Raw genomic sequence first — 12,896 nt, 5'->3', positions numbered from 1 at the left:
ACTGCCAACTGTAAATAAAACTGAAAAAAAATCCTTCTCCTTCTCCTCCTTTTTCTCCTCCTTCTCCTCCTCCTTCTCCTTCTTCTCCTTCTCCTCCTTCTTCTCCTCTTTCTTCTCCTTCTCCTTTTTCTCCTCCTTCTTCTCCTTCTCCTTCTTCTCCTCCTTCTTCTTCTCCTTCTCCTCCTTCTTCTCCTTCTCCCTTTTCTTCTCCTTCTTCTCCTTCTTCTCCTCTCGGTTGTCCGGTACAGGTTTTCCAAGCGGTCAGTTTTTGCAGCAGGTCGACTCCGGGTCAAGTTCACGTGCAAAGTGAGAACGTGCGAAAGGTCAGCAGGCCTTATATATGACCTCGTCTGCACGTGACCGTTCTATTTCCATGGCTACTACTGACGCACGCGCATATACGTGTGCGTGTGTGCGCGTTAAAGATGCGCTAAATGATGACTTTTCTGATTTTTATTGTTTCCACAACTTCCACTATATGTTTCTATCACTGAATAATAAGATCATAGGCAAGGCAATAACTTCAGCACATACATATCTTGAAAATTAAACATGTACAGTCAGTAAATCTTATTCTATTGATGTTTGTGCAGGCAGCTATTTTTCTGTTTTCTGATGTTTTTGTTTGGCCTCATCATCTCTTTTATGGTGTTAATTTTTAAGATGTAAGTGTGAAGAGTGACTTCTGATTTTACCCTCAGTTATTAATATTTTTAAAATAAATATCTCACCACCTCATTTTACTTTTTTACTTCTTTTTTTTGTTACATTTTTTAATTCATTCAATAATGGCTTTAGATGAGTTTGAACACATCGGCACAGGTTTGTGTATTATTATAATGTATTATTATGTTTGTGTATTATTATTATTATCATCGTGTATTATTATTCACGTATGAGAGGAATGCAGCATTGCTTGAGGTAATTGTTATTAATAACCATCCCAGGGTGAAACGTCCTATAGCACCATACTGTTCTCATCTTCTCTGGTACATATTTGTCCCAGACAGTCTTCTCAGTAACTCTGAACGATGCAGAGAAAGATTAGTAGGCATCCCTCCACAGTCCTGCCCTGCTGTATGCAATTGATTTCTCTATTCCTGTATTGCTGTAAGTATAGCGTGCAGTCTGGGCACTCACAGTAATAAGACCACACAGGCCCTCAGACAACACTCACCAGCAATGCCCCCCCGGATTACGCAATTCTACTGTAGTGCTGATCCTTATGAGCTAGTTTAGACCCAAGGACAATACAGTAGAGGTGAAGATGATGTGTGTGAGAGAGAGATGCAGTGGACAGGATAGGGCAACTCAGAGGGTGAGGGAGAGAGAGGGCTGGACGAAATTGATCCCTGTGTGTTTTGTAACGTCAGATAGTGATTCTTTTTCAGACCTGGGGGGGAAATAAAAAAAAAAAAAAAAGAGACATGAGTGGGGAAAGTTTGTAGAGGAGAGAGAGGAGAAAAGAAACAGTCACTCTGATCTTTACCTGGATATATACATTTCAGTTTTCACCAGAGGATCTTCATATTTATAGGCTTAGGAACATATTTAAGCGTGCAATGTTTGAATTTCAGAAATTAATCCAATTAATGCATCCAATAATCTGTTCCTTTACAGTGAGGACCTCTGCTGATGCTCCTCCACTGTCTAAATATTGGCCTTACTCTTCTCTAGTTCAATACAATGACTCAAAAAGTACTGAGTAAAAAGAAAAAAGTACTTCAATACTGAGGATGTTTATTTCTTACAGTTTCTTCATGGAGAACCAGTACCCAGATGAAGCCAAGCGAGAGGAGATTGCCAACGCTTGTAACTCTGTCATTCAAAAACCAGGTACTACAACTGGTTCACCAACCATCGGAAGGAGATGAAAAGAAGAGCTAATATCGGTGAGAACCTGATAACTCGCGTGTTATCTTATTTCTAATGAAAGATTTGTGACGCAACAACCGACGGACTTGGACGTGCAGTCCCGTGTTTTCACCTCTTACTTCCTCTTCCCTGTCTGACACAACCAGAAGCTGCCATTTTGGAAAGCAATGGAATTGAGGTGCCAAGTCCAAGCTGCCACTCCAACGGCGAGGAAGGAGAGATGCTAGAGTTCGCTGATCAGGTGAATCATAGATTCACAGAGCAAGTAAGTCAGCTTGGTGCCACTTAACCAGTTGCTTGAACATAACAGACTACTAATAGTAGGACTCGTTGGTAAATTTGACTCCTCGTTGCATGGAAAGTTGTACATGTTCTGATTTTCAGTGTGCCGATAAGCCATGGCAGGCGATACCAGAACCTGGGCAGCCACATCGTTCTCCTTAAAGGATTACTGTGATAATATGGGTCGTGCTAACATTGAGCGTGAGGCTAAATATCTTGTTCATACGTCCGTACTTTCCCACAGTAAGAGACCTCTTCCTTCAGGATTGTTGAACAACAATACCCCTCCTCATTGGCTACCACAGAGGTCGCAGCCCTGCCGAGCCCCACTCCTCAGACTCCTCAGGTCCTGGATCAGAAACAGGGATTCAAAAAGGGAAACTGTGGACGAAGAGTGACTAAAGCTGGTGGAGTTTGGAATCATCGTGTTTTGAATTTTAAATTTGATGAAATAGGAAAAGAATAAGTGATCTCCTCCTCCACCCATGTAAGGGGGGGGTTTGGGGCCTGTGGCACCCAAAACTCTTAGATAGGTGCTGATGCTCGCTGAGGTGCCTCTGATGGTAAGGAGGCCACTGTATTTATCAACAGTAATCCTGCTTATCAAACGCACCACATTTTCATTTCATGTTTGAATATTGTTTTAAAAACATTTTTTTTTTTCATTTTTACTTATTGGCCAATATACCTCAGTATATTTCATATACTTAAAAATATATATAGGATGCATTTGTGCATTGGTTGTTGTACAGTTATTGATCCACAAGGGGGTGCTGTTATACAAGATGAACCTCCAGGGTGAACCTGTTGGTTTCAGGTCAGCATTGTTTTGCACAAACGACATACTGAATATTATAATGAATCCTAATGACAGTCACGGCATGACCTAAATATCCAGATTTGTCTTTATCATATTGTCTGTTTTCCCAGAGGAAATCTAATTTGTTGTAAATTTAGAAAACTTTCCCCGTTAGTCATCTGACAGCTTAAGAATAGTTTTGTTGATGTGAATACAGGGAACATAAAAGCTCCAACACTAAACACGCCAAGAAATTAAAATGTGGATTTTGTTGATATACAGTCAGGAAATAAAGCAACAATAAAAGGATGATCTCATCTTATTAACTTGATTTTAATTTTATCTTGAAGAGACAATGCTTATTATCTGACATAACATATTATCCTAAAGTTATTACTACGTTAGGGCCATTCATCAATCTCACCATGAAGAACACAAACGTATATTAACAAAAAATATGAATTAACTGATAATTCATGTGATTTGTTGAAAACAAAGTCATTTGAGTTAAACTATCCACCTTTTTATTATCATATAAACAGATGAGTAGCAGCTGATTTCAGTTTTTTAAAACATGTGAACTTGAGGTCTTAGTTGAGCTAGTTCTATCTGTTTTAATGTACCATCACTGCAGCAAACAAAAGCTGAAGAGCCCCTCAGACACGCATTAGGAATTTTACCCAGCTCTCACCTTATTGTAATAACAATACACTTGCGCGCATTGGTCACCCGGTCAGGGCCACTTCCTAAATCTCCATGAGAAAAAAAAAAGCCCCCCTGTGAAAGCGTCCCAGAGGGGGAACACAGCAGGTTTATGGTAATAAGCCTCTGAGGAGGAGAGCAGGAGGAGGAGGAGGAGGCGGAGGAGAGCCACGGAGCCATTTTGTACTCATTTTAAACTCAGTGTGGGTTAACGCAGCCGCTGCGCGCCCTGGATACGCCGATACTATGGATACCGAGCGTCTTTTTCCACGTTAAAACTTCACAATGAGGGATAAAAGTAAAACGCGGTGTTGGGAGAGGGAGAGTTAATGCTTTTGCGGAGGAGTTTCGGTGAAGTTGAATGGGATTTGGCAGGTTTAAAAGCATGGAGCTACCGATGTATTGGATTTGTGTCCTGTTCAGCGTGCCGCTTGCGGGATGTTTGGAGATGCACCTTTCGGAGACTTTACAGCCCGGGACCCTTTTGGCAAACCTGTCGCTCGGACCTGGATGGACTTATAAACTCGACAGGACTTTATCCACTAAATTCATTCAAAGCTTTCTCCAAGTTGAGAGGCACGATGGAGTTATCCGTCTGTCCCACAAAGTTCAGTGTGCGCGCACACCGAGGAACCCAGCGCCTGTTTATTTCAGAACAGGTTCCTCAACATCTGGAGACGTTATTCTCACACAGTTTAATGTGTTTGTGCACGGCCAGGACTGTTTTATTAAATACAAGAGAAAGAAATCTCCAGGTAAGCCAAACATCCACATTAAACACCTTTCAAAACTGGAGTCGACTTCCTGCTTACCTGCAGGCACATTGCTTTTGAATGTAACAGAACTTTTGCCTGCCTTTACGCGGAACACCACCTTCTTGGACAGCATGTGTGTTGGGAACGAGCTGAGCGCACTGTTTAAGCATGGGGATTTGTTCCTGGCCAGTGACTTGTGTCTTGAGCACAGAGGACACCCCGAGGTGAATTTGCACTGCGCGCTGCACAGCTCTCCAGGCGGCAGGCTCTCTGTGCAGCTGAGTCTGACGCTTGTAAAAGTGCCTAAACAACACGGATCGTTCACAGAAATCGCCCAGAGAAAGTCTGGCAAGTTGATCCGCAGGGATAAGCGACAGGCAAACACGTCTCCCCAGTTCCAGCTCCCCAACTATCAGGTGTCTGTGCCCGAGAATGAGCCTCCGGGGACGCGGGTTATCACCCTGAAAGCCACTGACCCGGATGATGGAGAGGCAGGGAGGTTAGAGTACAGCATGGAAGCCTTGTTTTACAGCAGGTCCAATGACTTTTTTAACATTGACTCTCAGACAGGCAGCATCACAACCATCCAGTCACTAGACAGGGAAGTGAAAGACATCCATGTTTTCAAAGTCTCTGTAACTGACAATGGCTCCCCTAAAAAATCTGCCACTTCATACCTCACTGTCACTGTGAGTGACACTAATGACCACAGCCCTGTGTTTGAGCAAACTGAGTACAAAGTAAGCATCCGGGAGAATGTAGAAGTGGGATTTGAAGTCATGACAATCCGGGCCACCGATGGGGATGCCCCCTCCAATGCCAACATGATTTATAAAATTGTGAACGGTGATGGAGTTAACTCTGTGTTTGAAATCGATCCCCGGAATGGCCTAGTGAGGATCAGAGAGAGGCCTGACAGGGAGACCCGGGCCCAGTACCAGCTGATTGTTGAGGCCAACGACCAGGGCAAAGACCCAGGTCCCCGGAGTGCCACTGCCACTGTCAGCATCTCTGTGGAGGATGAGAATGACAACTACCCACAGTTCAGTGAAAAGAGATATGTTGTGCAGGTTCCAGAGAATGTGGCAGTCAACACTAAAGTCATCCAAGTGGAAGCTACAGACAAAGACGAGGGGAACAACGCCAGAGTTCATTACAGCATCATCAGCGGCAATGTTAAAGGACAGTTCTACATTCACTCCCCCACAGGTGTGATCGATGTGATCAATCCTCTGGACTATGAGATCATTCGAGAGTATAATTTGCGGATTAAGGCTCAGGATGGTGGCAGGCCTCCTCTGATAAATGGCACAGGCATGGTGGTGGTGCAAGTGGTGGACATGAACGACAATGCCCCCATGTTTGTTAGCACACCTTTCCAGGCCACTGTGTTGGAGAATGTGCCCATCGGTTACTCTGTGATCCACATTCAAGCAATTGATGGCGATTCAGGAGAAAACGCCCGTTTGGAATACCGGTTAACTGATATCACACCTGGTTTTCCCTTCACCATCAACAACAGCACAGGCTGGATTACAGTGAGTGAGGAGCTTGACAGGGAGACCACTGACTTCTACACTTTTGGCGTGGAGGCGAGGGATCATGGGGTACCTGTAATGTCCTCCTCAGCCAGCGTTAGCATCACGGTGCTTGATGTGAATGATAACGTACCGACATTTACAGAGAAGATCTACTCGCTGAAGATCAATGAAGATGCTGTTGTTGGGACCAGTGTACTGACAGTGACGGCCGTGGATAGGGACGTCAACAGTGTGGTGACTTATCAGATCTCCAGTGGCAACACCAGGAACCGTTTTGCCATCACTAGCCAGAGTGGTGGCGGTCTCATCACCTTAGCCCTTCCTTTGGACTACAAGCAGGAACGCCAGTACGTCTTGACAGTCACTGCCAGTGATGGAACACGCTACGACACCGCTCAGGTGTTCATCAACGTGACGGATGCCAATACACACCGGCCTGTCTTCCAAAGTGCCAACTACCAGGTGATGCTCAGTGAAGAAAATCCAGTGGGCTCCACTGTGGTGGTGATCAGTGCAACGGATGAGGATACAGGAGAAAATTCTCGCATCACGTACGTTATGGAGGACAATGTTCCTCAGTTTAAGATTGACCCAGATTCAGGTGCCATCACAACACAAATGGAGATTGATTATGAAGACCAGGCCTCCTACACGTTAGCCATCATTGCCAGAGACAATGGCATCCCTCAGAAATCTGACACCACATATGTGGAGATTATCATCCTTGATGCCAATGATAATACTCCTCAGTTTCTTCGGGATATGTACCAGGGGAGTGTACGTGAAGATGCACCTGTCTACACCAGCGTTCTTCAGATCTCTGCTTCAGATAGAGATTCTGGCTCCAATGGTAGGGTGAGCTATACGTTTCAGGGTGGTGATGATGGAGATGGGGATTTCGTCATAGAGACTTACTCTGGTATCATCAGAACTGCTCGCAAACTGGACCGTGAGAATGTTCCTGTTTACAATCTGAAGGCCTACGCTGTGGATAAGGGTATCCCGCCTCTAAAAGCAGCTGTTCCCATTCATGTGGTTGTCCAAGACATAAATGACAATGCTCCAGTGTTTGAGAAGGATGAGCTGTACATTGACGTGGAGGAGAACAGTCAAGTGGGGTCTGTTGTGGCCCGAATCTCTGCCACGGACCCTGATGAGGGCACTAATGCTCAGATCATGTACCAAATTGTGGAAGGGAATGTTCCAGAGGTTTTCCAGCTAGACATTTTTAATGGTGACCTCATTGCACTCACAGACCTGGATTATGAAACAAAAACAGAGTATGTCATTGTGGTCCAAGCCACCTCAGCACCACTAGTGAGTCGTGCCACTGTGCACATCCGCCTTGTAGACTTGAATGACAATAAACCGGTGCTGCAGGACTTTGAGATTATTTTCAACAACTATGTCACCAACAAGTCCAACAGTTTTCCATCAGGAATAATAGGAAAAGTACCAGCCCATGACCCGGATGTGTCGGATAAGCTACGGTACAAGTTTGAATCTGGAAATGAGCTCAGTCTGCTGCTGTTGAATGAGGACACTGGCGATCTGAGGTTGAGCAGGGCCCTAGACAATGACAGGCCCCTGGAAGCACCCATGACCATCTCTGTCTCAGGTAAGAAAAGTTTCATCTTATTTTCAGGCCGTTTGTATGAGGGAATTTGAGCCTTTCATGTCAGTTATATGTCAGTCGACGTAAACAAAGTGATAAAATGTGCTGGAAATTTGAGTCACCACATGTGATGTATATTACGCTGCTGAGTCAATACAGAAATGTCTGTTGAATAGAGACCGAGGGCTGGTGTTGGCTGCAATGTTGACTGTAAGTGTTTGCTGCAGGCTCTATGCAGGATCCGGTTGTGCTGCTTTTGTGCCATTTGGGTGATAAATGTATTGTGTGCAAGTGGTTGGTTGAGGGTAATAAAAAGGTGCTATTAGAAGGGCACCCACATAACCGAGACGCTTTGTTGTTTCAGATATGTGGGTCTCTGTCGCAAGTAGGAACCCACACATGCATACAGTGCAGGCATATAGGCATATGCACACACATGATTTTTCAGAGCGTAGACTCCATGTGAAAGTGTGTTTGATGTCCAGAGTCTGAAGGTTTTTGGCCTTCTGTAGATGAGCTTTATGAGCATCTTGTTGCAAGATGTCTCCCAGGATTTCCCCAGAATAGCTTTACCTTGCTGTGCATCACTTTACAAGTTCATTTTTGCAAGTTCACACTTGGAACTACCTCAATTTTAGGTTTAGGTGAAGAGTTTTGTTTTCAGAGCTTTCTGTAACACGGGTTTGGATCTCAAGGCTTGTGCGTTCATATTACAAGGTCATGCAGAAAGAATTTGTGTTAAGTTGCTTTTTTTTTCCACTACAGAAGCAGACTTTGTTCTTTCAAGTTAAAGATTAGACGAATGCAAACACTTGGACATTCACACCTAAACTGGCAGGTTAACAGCTACAGTACAGGCAAGCACACATAGACTTGGAAGAAAGCAGTTTGACATTAATCAGGTAGTTGGACAGGCAGGATAAATCTAATACCATGACAGAATAACTACCCTGTCACCTATTGACAGCTGGTTGCTCAACCTTCTCTCATTCCTTCTTTCATTCTTTTCTCTCTCTTCTTCTCTTTCCATTGGTTGATCTCCCAAAGCAGCACATTAAGCCTTGAAATGGGCAAACAGCCCAACACAGCTAGATCTCTTCAGCTCATTCTCTCAGTGTGTCACCCTATCGTCAGCTAAAGAATGCCAGCATATCACACATACTGAGGGAGTATAAATGAGCTGCTATAGAAGCAGGCTGCACAAGGGCAAGCCCACAATCCCAGTCCATCAATCTAATTATATTTGCTGGCTCTGGATCGTTACGACCACTAGAAATCATAATTTTTTTTCTCCACCTTCTTTAAGCATTTCATTTCAGTGGTAGTTCCCTCTCTTTTGAGTAGTCATGGATAGGATAATATAGTAGTCCTTTAGCTGGACCTAAACCTGCAATGTCACACACTGTGGTTCATCAGACGGTGAAGGATTTCCCCAGATTTCTCTAACAGCCTTTTTTTGCTAAAGGACAAAGACTGGCTGCCCTTTTCTAAGTGCTTTATTGCTGTCATAGACGTCCTGCAGAACATCTGAGGAGGCAGCTACTGACCACAATAGTTACAGCCCTCATTCACTGCCACTGCAATCATGTTTGTCTTTAACAGCTGACAGTTCTTGGTGGTATCCCTGACAACAGTGACCTCATGATGGTCCCAAAGGGGACTGGACCTTACTTTATTAGTTTTAGCCATACACACACACATACACACAAATATATAAGCACGTGTTCATTCACAATTTAACAGATGCTCTCACTCCACTCCAACCCCCCACCTTCTTTTGGTGGCTCACACTGATGTTAAGTGTTAGGTAACCATTACCGCCGATGTCTTGACCTTTCAACCCCGGACTCTTGGGAGAGGAAGGCCCGAGGGGATTGCTGAGCTAACAGTCCCTTAATAATCACTAAGAGTCAAGCCTCAAGATTGTTCCTCTGTCTGAGGTCTTTATGAGTCCACTTGGTTCTGAGGTTTCGAGTAGGGTCCAAATTGCACTCAGTCTAGGGTAGGGTCTGGTTTTACTTCCATGGAGCTTGAGTCTGTGCCTCATTATATGTTCTTCCGGCAACATGCTGCTACCTCTCTGTTAGGGTCTGCTCAGGACGACCACAATTAACCTCACATCGATGCAGGTCTGTTCTCACAGCTTGACACCCCTTTGGATCAGATATTTTATACGTTTATATGGTAACTTGTATAATTATATTGGTTCCAACTATTTGGACCTGTGATGAAGACTTGAAGCACACATACATACATGTTCAGTAGGCAAACATCATCCTCATCAGCTCATCACGTCTGCTCACATCAGCACTGACAACACAGCACTGTTCGTAAGTGATGAGATTGATCTGAGTGCATTAGCATCAGCCCTGCCTGTTTAACCCTGATTATTATGCCTGATCAATCGAACAAAAGACTGTTGATGTATCACAGCGAGCATTGATTTGTCTTGGCTGTGGAGGATCCACTGTGAAACGGAGATGAAGAGGTTACCATCTGTCACAAAGAGTGACACATTTTTGCCCCCTTTACATCCTCCTAATCAAAGCTCTTCTTTCAACCTGTGAAAGAAGTGCACAGGTGCTTTTACTGTAGCGAACAGAAGGCCTGAGAATGTTTCTTTAGCCCTCTGCTGAAACACAAGAATACCCTGATAACTCTCCTGGGATACACTCGCTTAACACACTCTGCTAGCCACCACACGGGCCCTCTCTCCCTCATGTATTTTTGTCTGTGAGACAGTAGCTCCATGGTTCGATAGCTGAGGGCTAGGTGTTCTCATTGTAAGTGCTCTTATCCTAGCTTGTCAAATTTCACTTAAAACCTTTGGGGTTTTCACTCTGTCTTCTAGAAGATGAGTATCTGTCAATTTCTTTCTGTCACAAAGGCATCGTACAGTATTTCAGCGTCGCACTTCTTTATCCTTGCTTTCTTTACCGAGCCTCTGTGTCTCGTCAGACCTGTGATTTCTTACAAATCACAGCAAGCCCGCAGTGGTACACAGGAAACACTTTCACAAATTTGTTACTGTAGTTACTACATAATAAGACTCTCAAACCAGCTGGTTGTTTGCCAGAACTGACAATCAGACCTACCATCTAAAGCCAAGATTTACCAGGCTGGTATGCGCCTCGGCTGTCTGCAGCCTAGGTAATTAGTGAGTTTCCTAAAATAGATGATGAAAGGGGAAGGTTTGATTTTAATCGTGCCCGATCAGACTTTTGTCCTTTTTGGAAAATTTGCCTTGACAGATCTAAATTGATCCCAAGGAACCAATTTGAGGTGATGCAGATCGTGACTATTGCACAAGCATTCATTGTCAAAGTGATTATCTGGAGGAAAAATGTTACATGTGACACAGGGAGGATTGTTTCATTAGCAAGAGTAGACTTCTTTTGAGTGTGTGTGTGTCTGTCAGGGCAGGAAAAACATTGATCGATAATGTTACATGTCATTGCTGCTAAGCTTATTTGTTTTTGTATTTAACACATTCTTTTATTTGCTTCCTGATATGCAAAAAGAAAAATCACCTAATATGCACTGGATCTTTTCCAGGAAACATCTACCTGATAGGTGGAGTTTGCAACAGCAAATGTTAAAGCTTGCATCAACTGGCTATAGGTGATCATCACTCAGTAATACATCACAGCAGATTGTTACTTAAACGATTAGGAATGATTTATGCTAAATCGTCTTTTTCCACCCTGGCTATGATCTTATTCCTAACCCTCGGTGATCGGGACTACATGCCGCTACACGCACCCACACACACACACACACACACACACACACACAAACCTCCCCTCCCTGTCCTCCCTCTCTTTTCCCCCATGGGGCTTTCTCTGAGCTTCCCTGCCTTTGGCTTGGCTCTTAATCCCGTTGGAGGAGTTTGCATAGCTCAGCTTTTTAACATTTCTGTTCTGGTCCGCCCATCTCCTTGAATACACACTTTCACCGTTTTTTTCCCCTTTTTTTTTCTTCTCACTCCTCCCTCTCTCGATATACATAATTACATTTCTACTGTGTCACAAGAGCTCTAGCTTTTGTGCTTATTTTGAAAAACCTGGCCGAGTAAAGATAAAGTACAATGTGCTGATGCACTCGCTGAACTTGCACAGCCAGGCCACTTCAAAACATTCCTGTGAAAACCGCCGCTTCATCATTTAGAAGGAGGGAAAGTGTAATCATTCATTCATTATGAGGCACAATTAAACTTGTGCAATACGCTGCTGAGTATTGGGCGCGATGCATTGCTCTTTGTGTGAATTTTGTGGCTTTCATTCATTCTCTGTAGTCAAGTGGAAGGAATCTTCCCCCCTCCTTGTCCTCTTTTGGTTTCAAATCATAATTTGACCATGAAGTGTTGTGTCAGACATGAGAACGCAAGTTGGAAAAGACAAATGACTCCCTGTGTGAGTCAAGGGACAAGCATCTTCCTGTCAAGCCTCTCATCCCGTTTTCCCGTCTTTTCCCAAGTAACCGCGATGCATCCGTTGCTCTGACAAGTGAAATGTGACTCCTCACTTGAGCACAGGTGTGGCAACGAAGCACAGACAACGATGACACGTGACCTCTCACCTATGAGATCAAAGCAGGACATGTCGGTTTCGAACACACACACTGAGTGGTGAGAAATAACTCTCTTACATGTGACCTTTGACCTCTTAACCTGATGGATAAGGCAGAAATCGGGAGTTAGAACAAGAGGTGCATGTCTAGGGTCTTATCTATGTGGCTTGGAGTTTTCTTCCACTAAAAGTTACAGATTTTGTGTGTTTTAAACTAGTGTTGCAGAGCCTAGAAATGTCGTATATACATAAAAAAAAACTGCTAGTGTGTGTGTCACTTTCCAAGCCTGCATGGATGTAGCCTGTGTGCTTCAGCCCTATCTGTAGTACCTCATATGTTTTCCTGCACTACAGCGTGTGAGATATGCTGCCATTCCCAAGCTTGGCACTCTCAGTAACTGATATAAGGAGATCGCATTCATTCCTAAGATATCACACACTCCCAGCTTTAAGCTTTGCCCCTCACCACATTCCTCACTCCTCTCCATACCTCACTGTTCCTTCCTCTCACCTTCGCTCTTATTGTCTTGCCCTCATCTCTTCCTTTGTCTCTCTGCTTTCTTAACAATGCCCCCATTGCTTGACCATGTGCCTGGAGCGTTGCCTCCACTGCCACGTGGTTGTCGAAGCTAAATCTGTCCTGAGTGGTTACAGAAACTTATTAGATTACTCTCCTTCTGTCTGCATGCCTGTCTGCTTCTGCGTGTCTGTCTTGTCAGTCAGCCTGTCCATCTTCTTACATGCGTGCCTATGTGTGCA

At 44.1% G+C, this 12,896-nt stretch overlaps 1 protein-coding gene and 1 long non-coding RNA gene across 11 annotated transcripts in view; both read left to right on the top strand.

Moving 5' to 3' along the window:
* The first annotated feature begins 1,684 nt into the window (after positions 1-1,684).
* On the top strand, positions 1,685-3,246 carry LOC113744072 (uncharacterized). 3 transcript variants are annotated; one of them, XR_003461280.1, is made up of 3 exons: positions 1,685-1,892; positions 2,022-2,140; positions 2,422-3,246. It is a non-coding gene; the product is annotated as an uncharacterized LOC113744072 (long non-coding RNA). The 3 variants fall into 3 exon arrangements; XR_003461281.1 differs by having other exon boundaries at positions 1,687-1,892; positions 2,022-2,116; positions 2,402-3,246; XR_003461279.1 differs by having other exon boundaries at positions 1,687-1,892; positions 2,402-3,246.
* Positions 3,247-3,859: 613 nt separating this feature from the next.
* The window catches only part of celsr1a (cadherin EGF LAG seven-pass G-type receptor 1a), an 85,018-nt gene continuing 75,981 nt past the window's right edge, over positions 3,860-12,896 (top strand). For 4 of the 8 annotated variants that reach the window (XM_019256084.2, XM_027272274.1, XM_027272272.1 and 1 more), the window contains exon 1: positions 3,860-7,572. In XM_019256084.2, coding sequence (XP_019111629.2) covers positions 4,020-7,572 — 3,553 coding nt within the window. In that variant the 5' untranslated portion in view covers positions 3,860-4,019. The remainder of the gene's footprint in view (positions 7,573-12,896) is intronic. The other 4 variants (XM_019256089.2, XM_019256086.2, XM_027272275.1 and 1 more) reach the window with 1 other exon arrangement.

This window comes from Larimichthys crocea, chromosome XX (genome assembly GCF_000972845.2).
Source record: "Larimichthys crocea isolate SSNF chromosome XX, L_crocea_2.0, whole genome shotgun sequence".
Classification (NCBI taxonomy): Eukaryota; Metazoa; Chordata; class Actinopteri; family Sciaenidae; genus Larimichthys; species Larimichthys crocea.
Note: the sequence above shows the minus strand (reverse complement) of the source record. Positions and strands in the feature narration are given on the sequence as shown.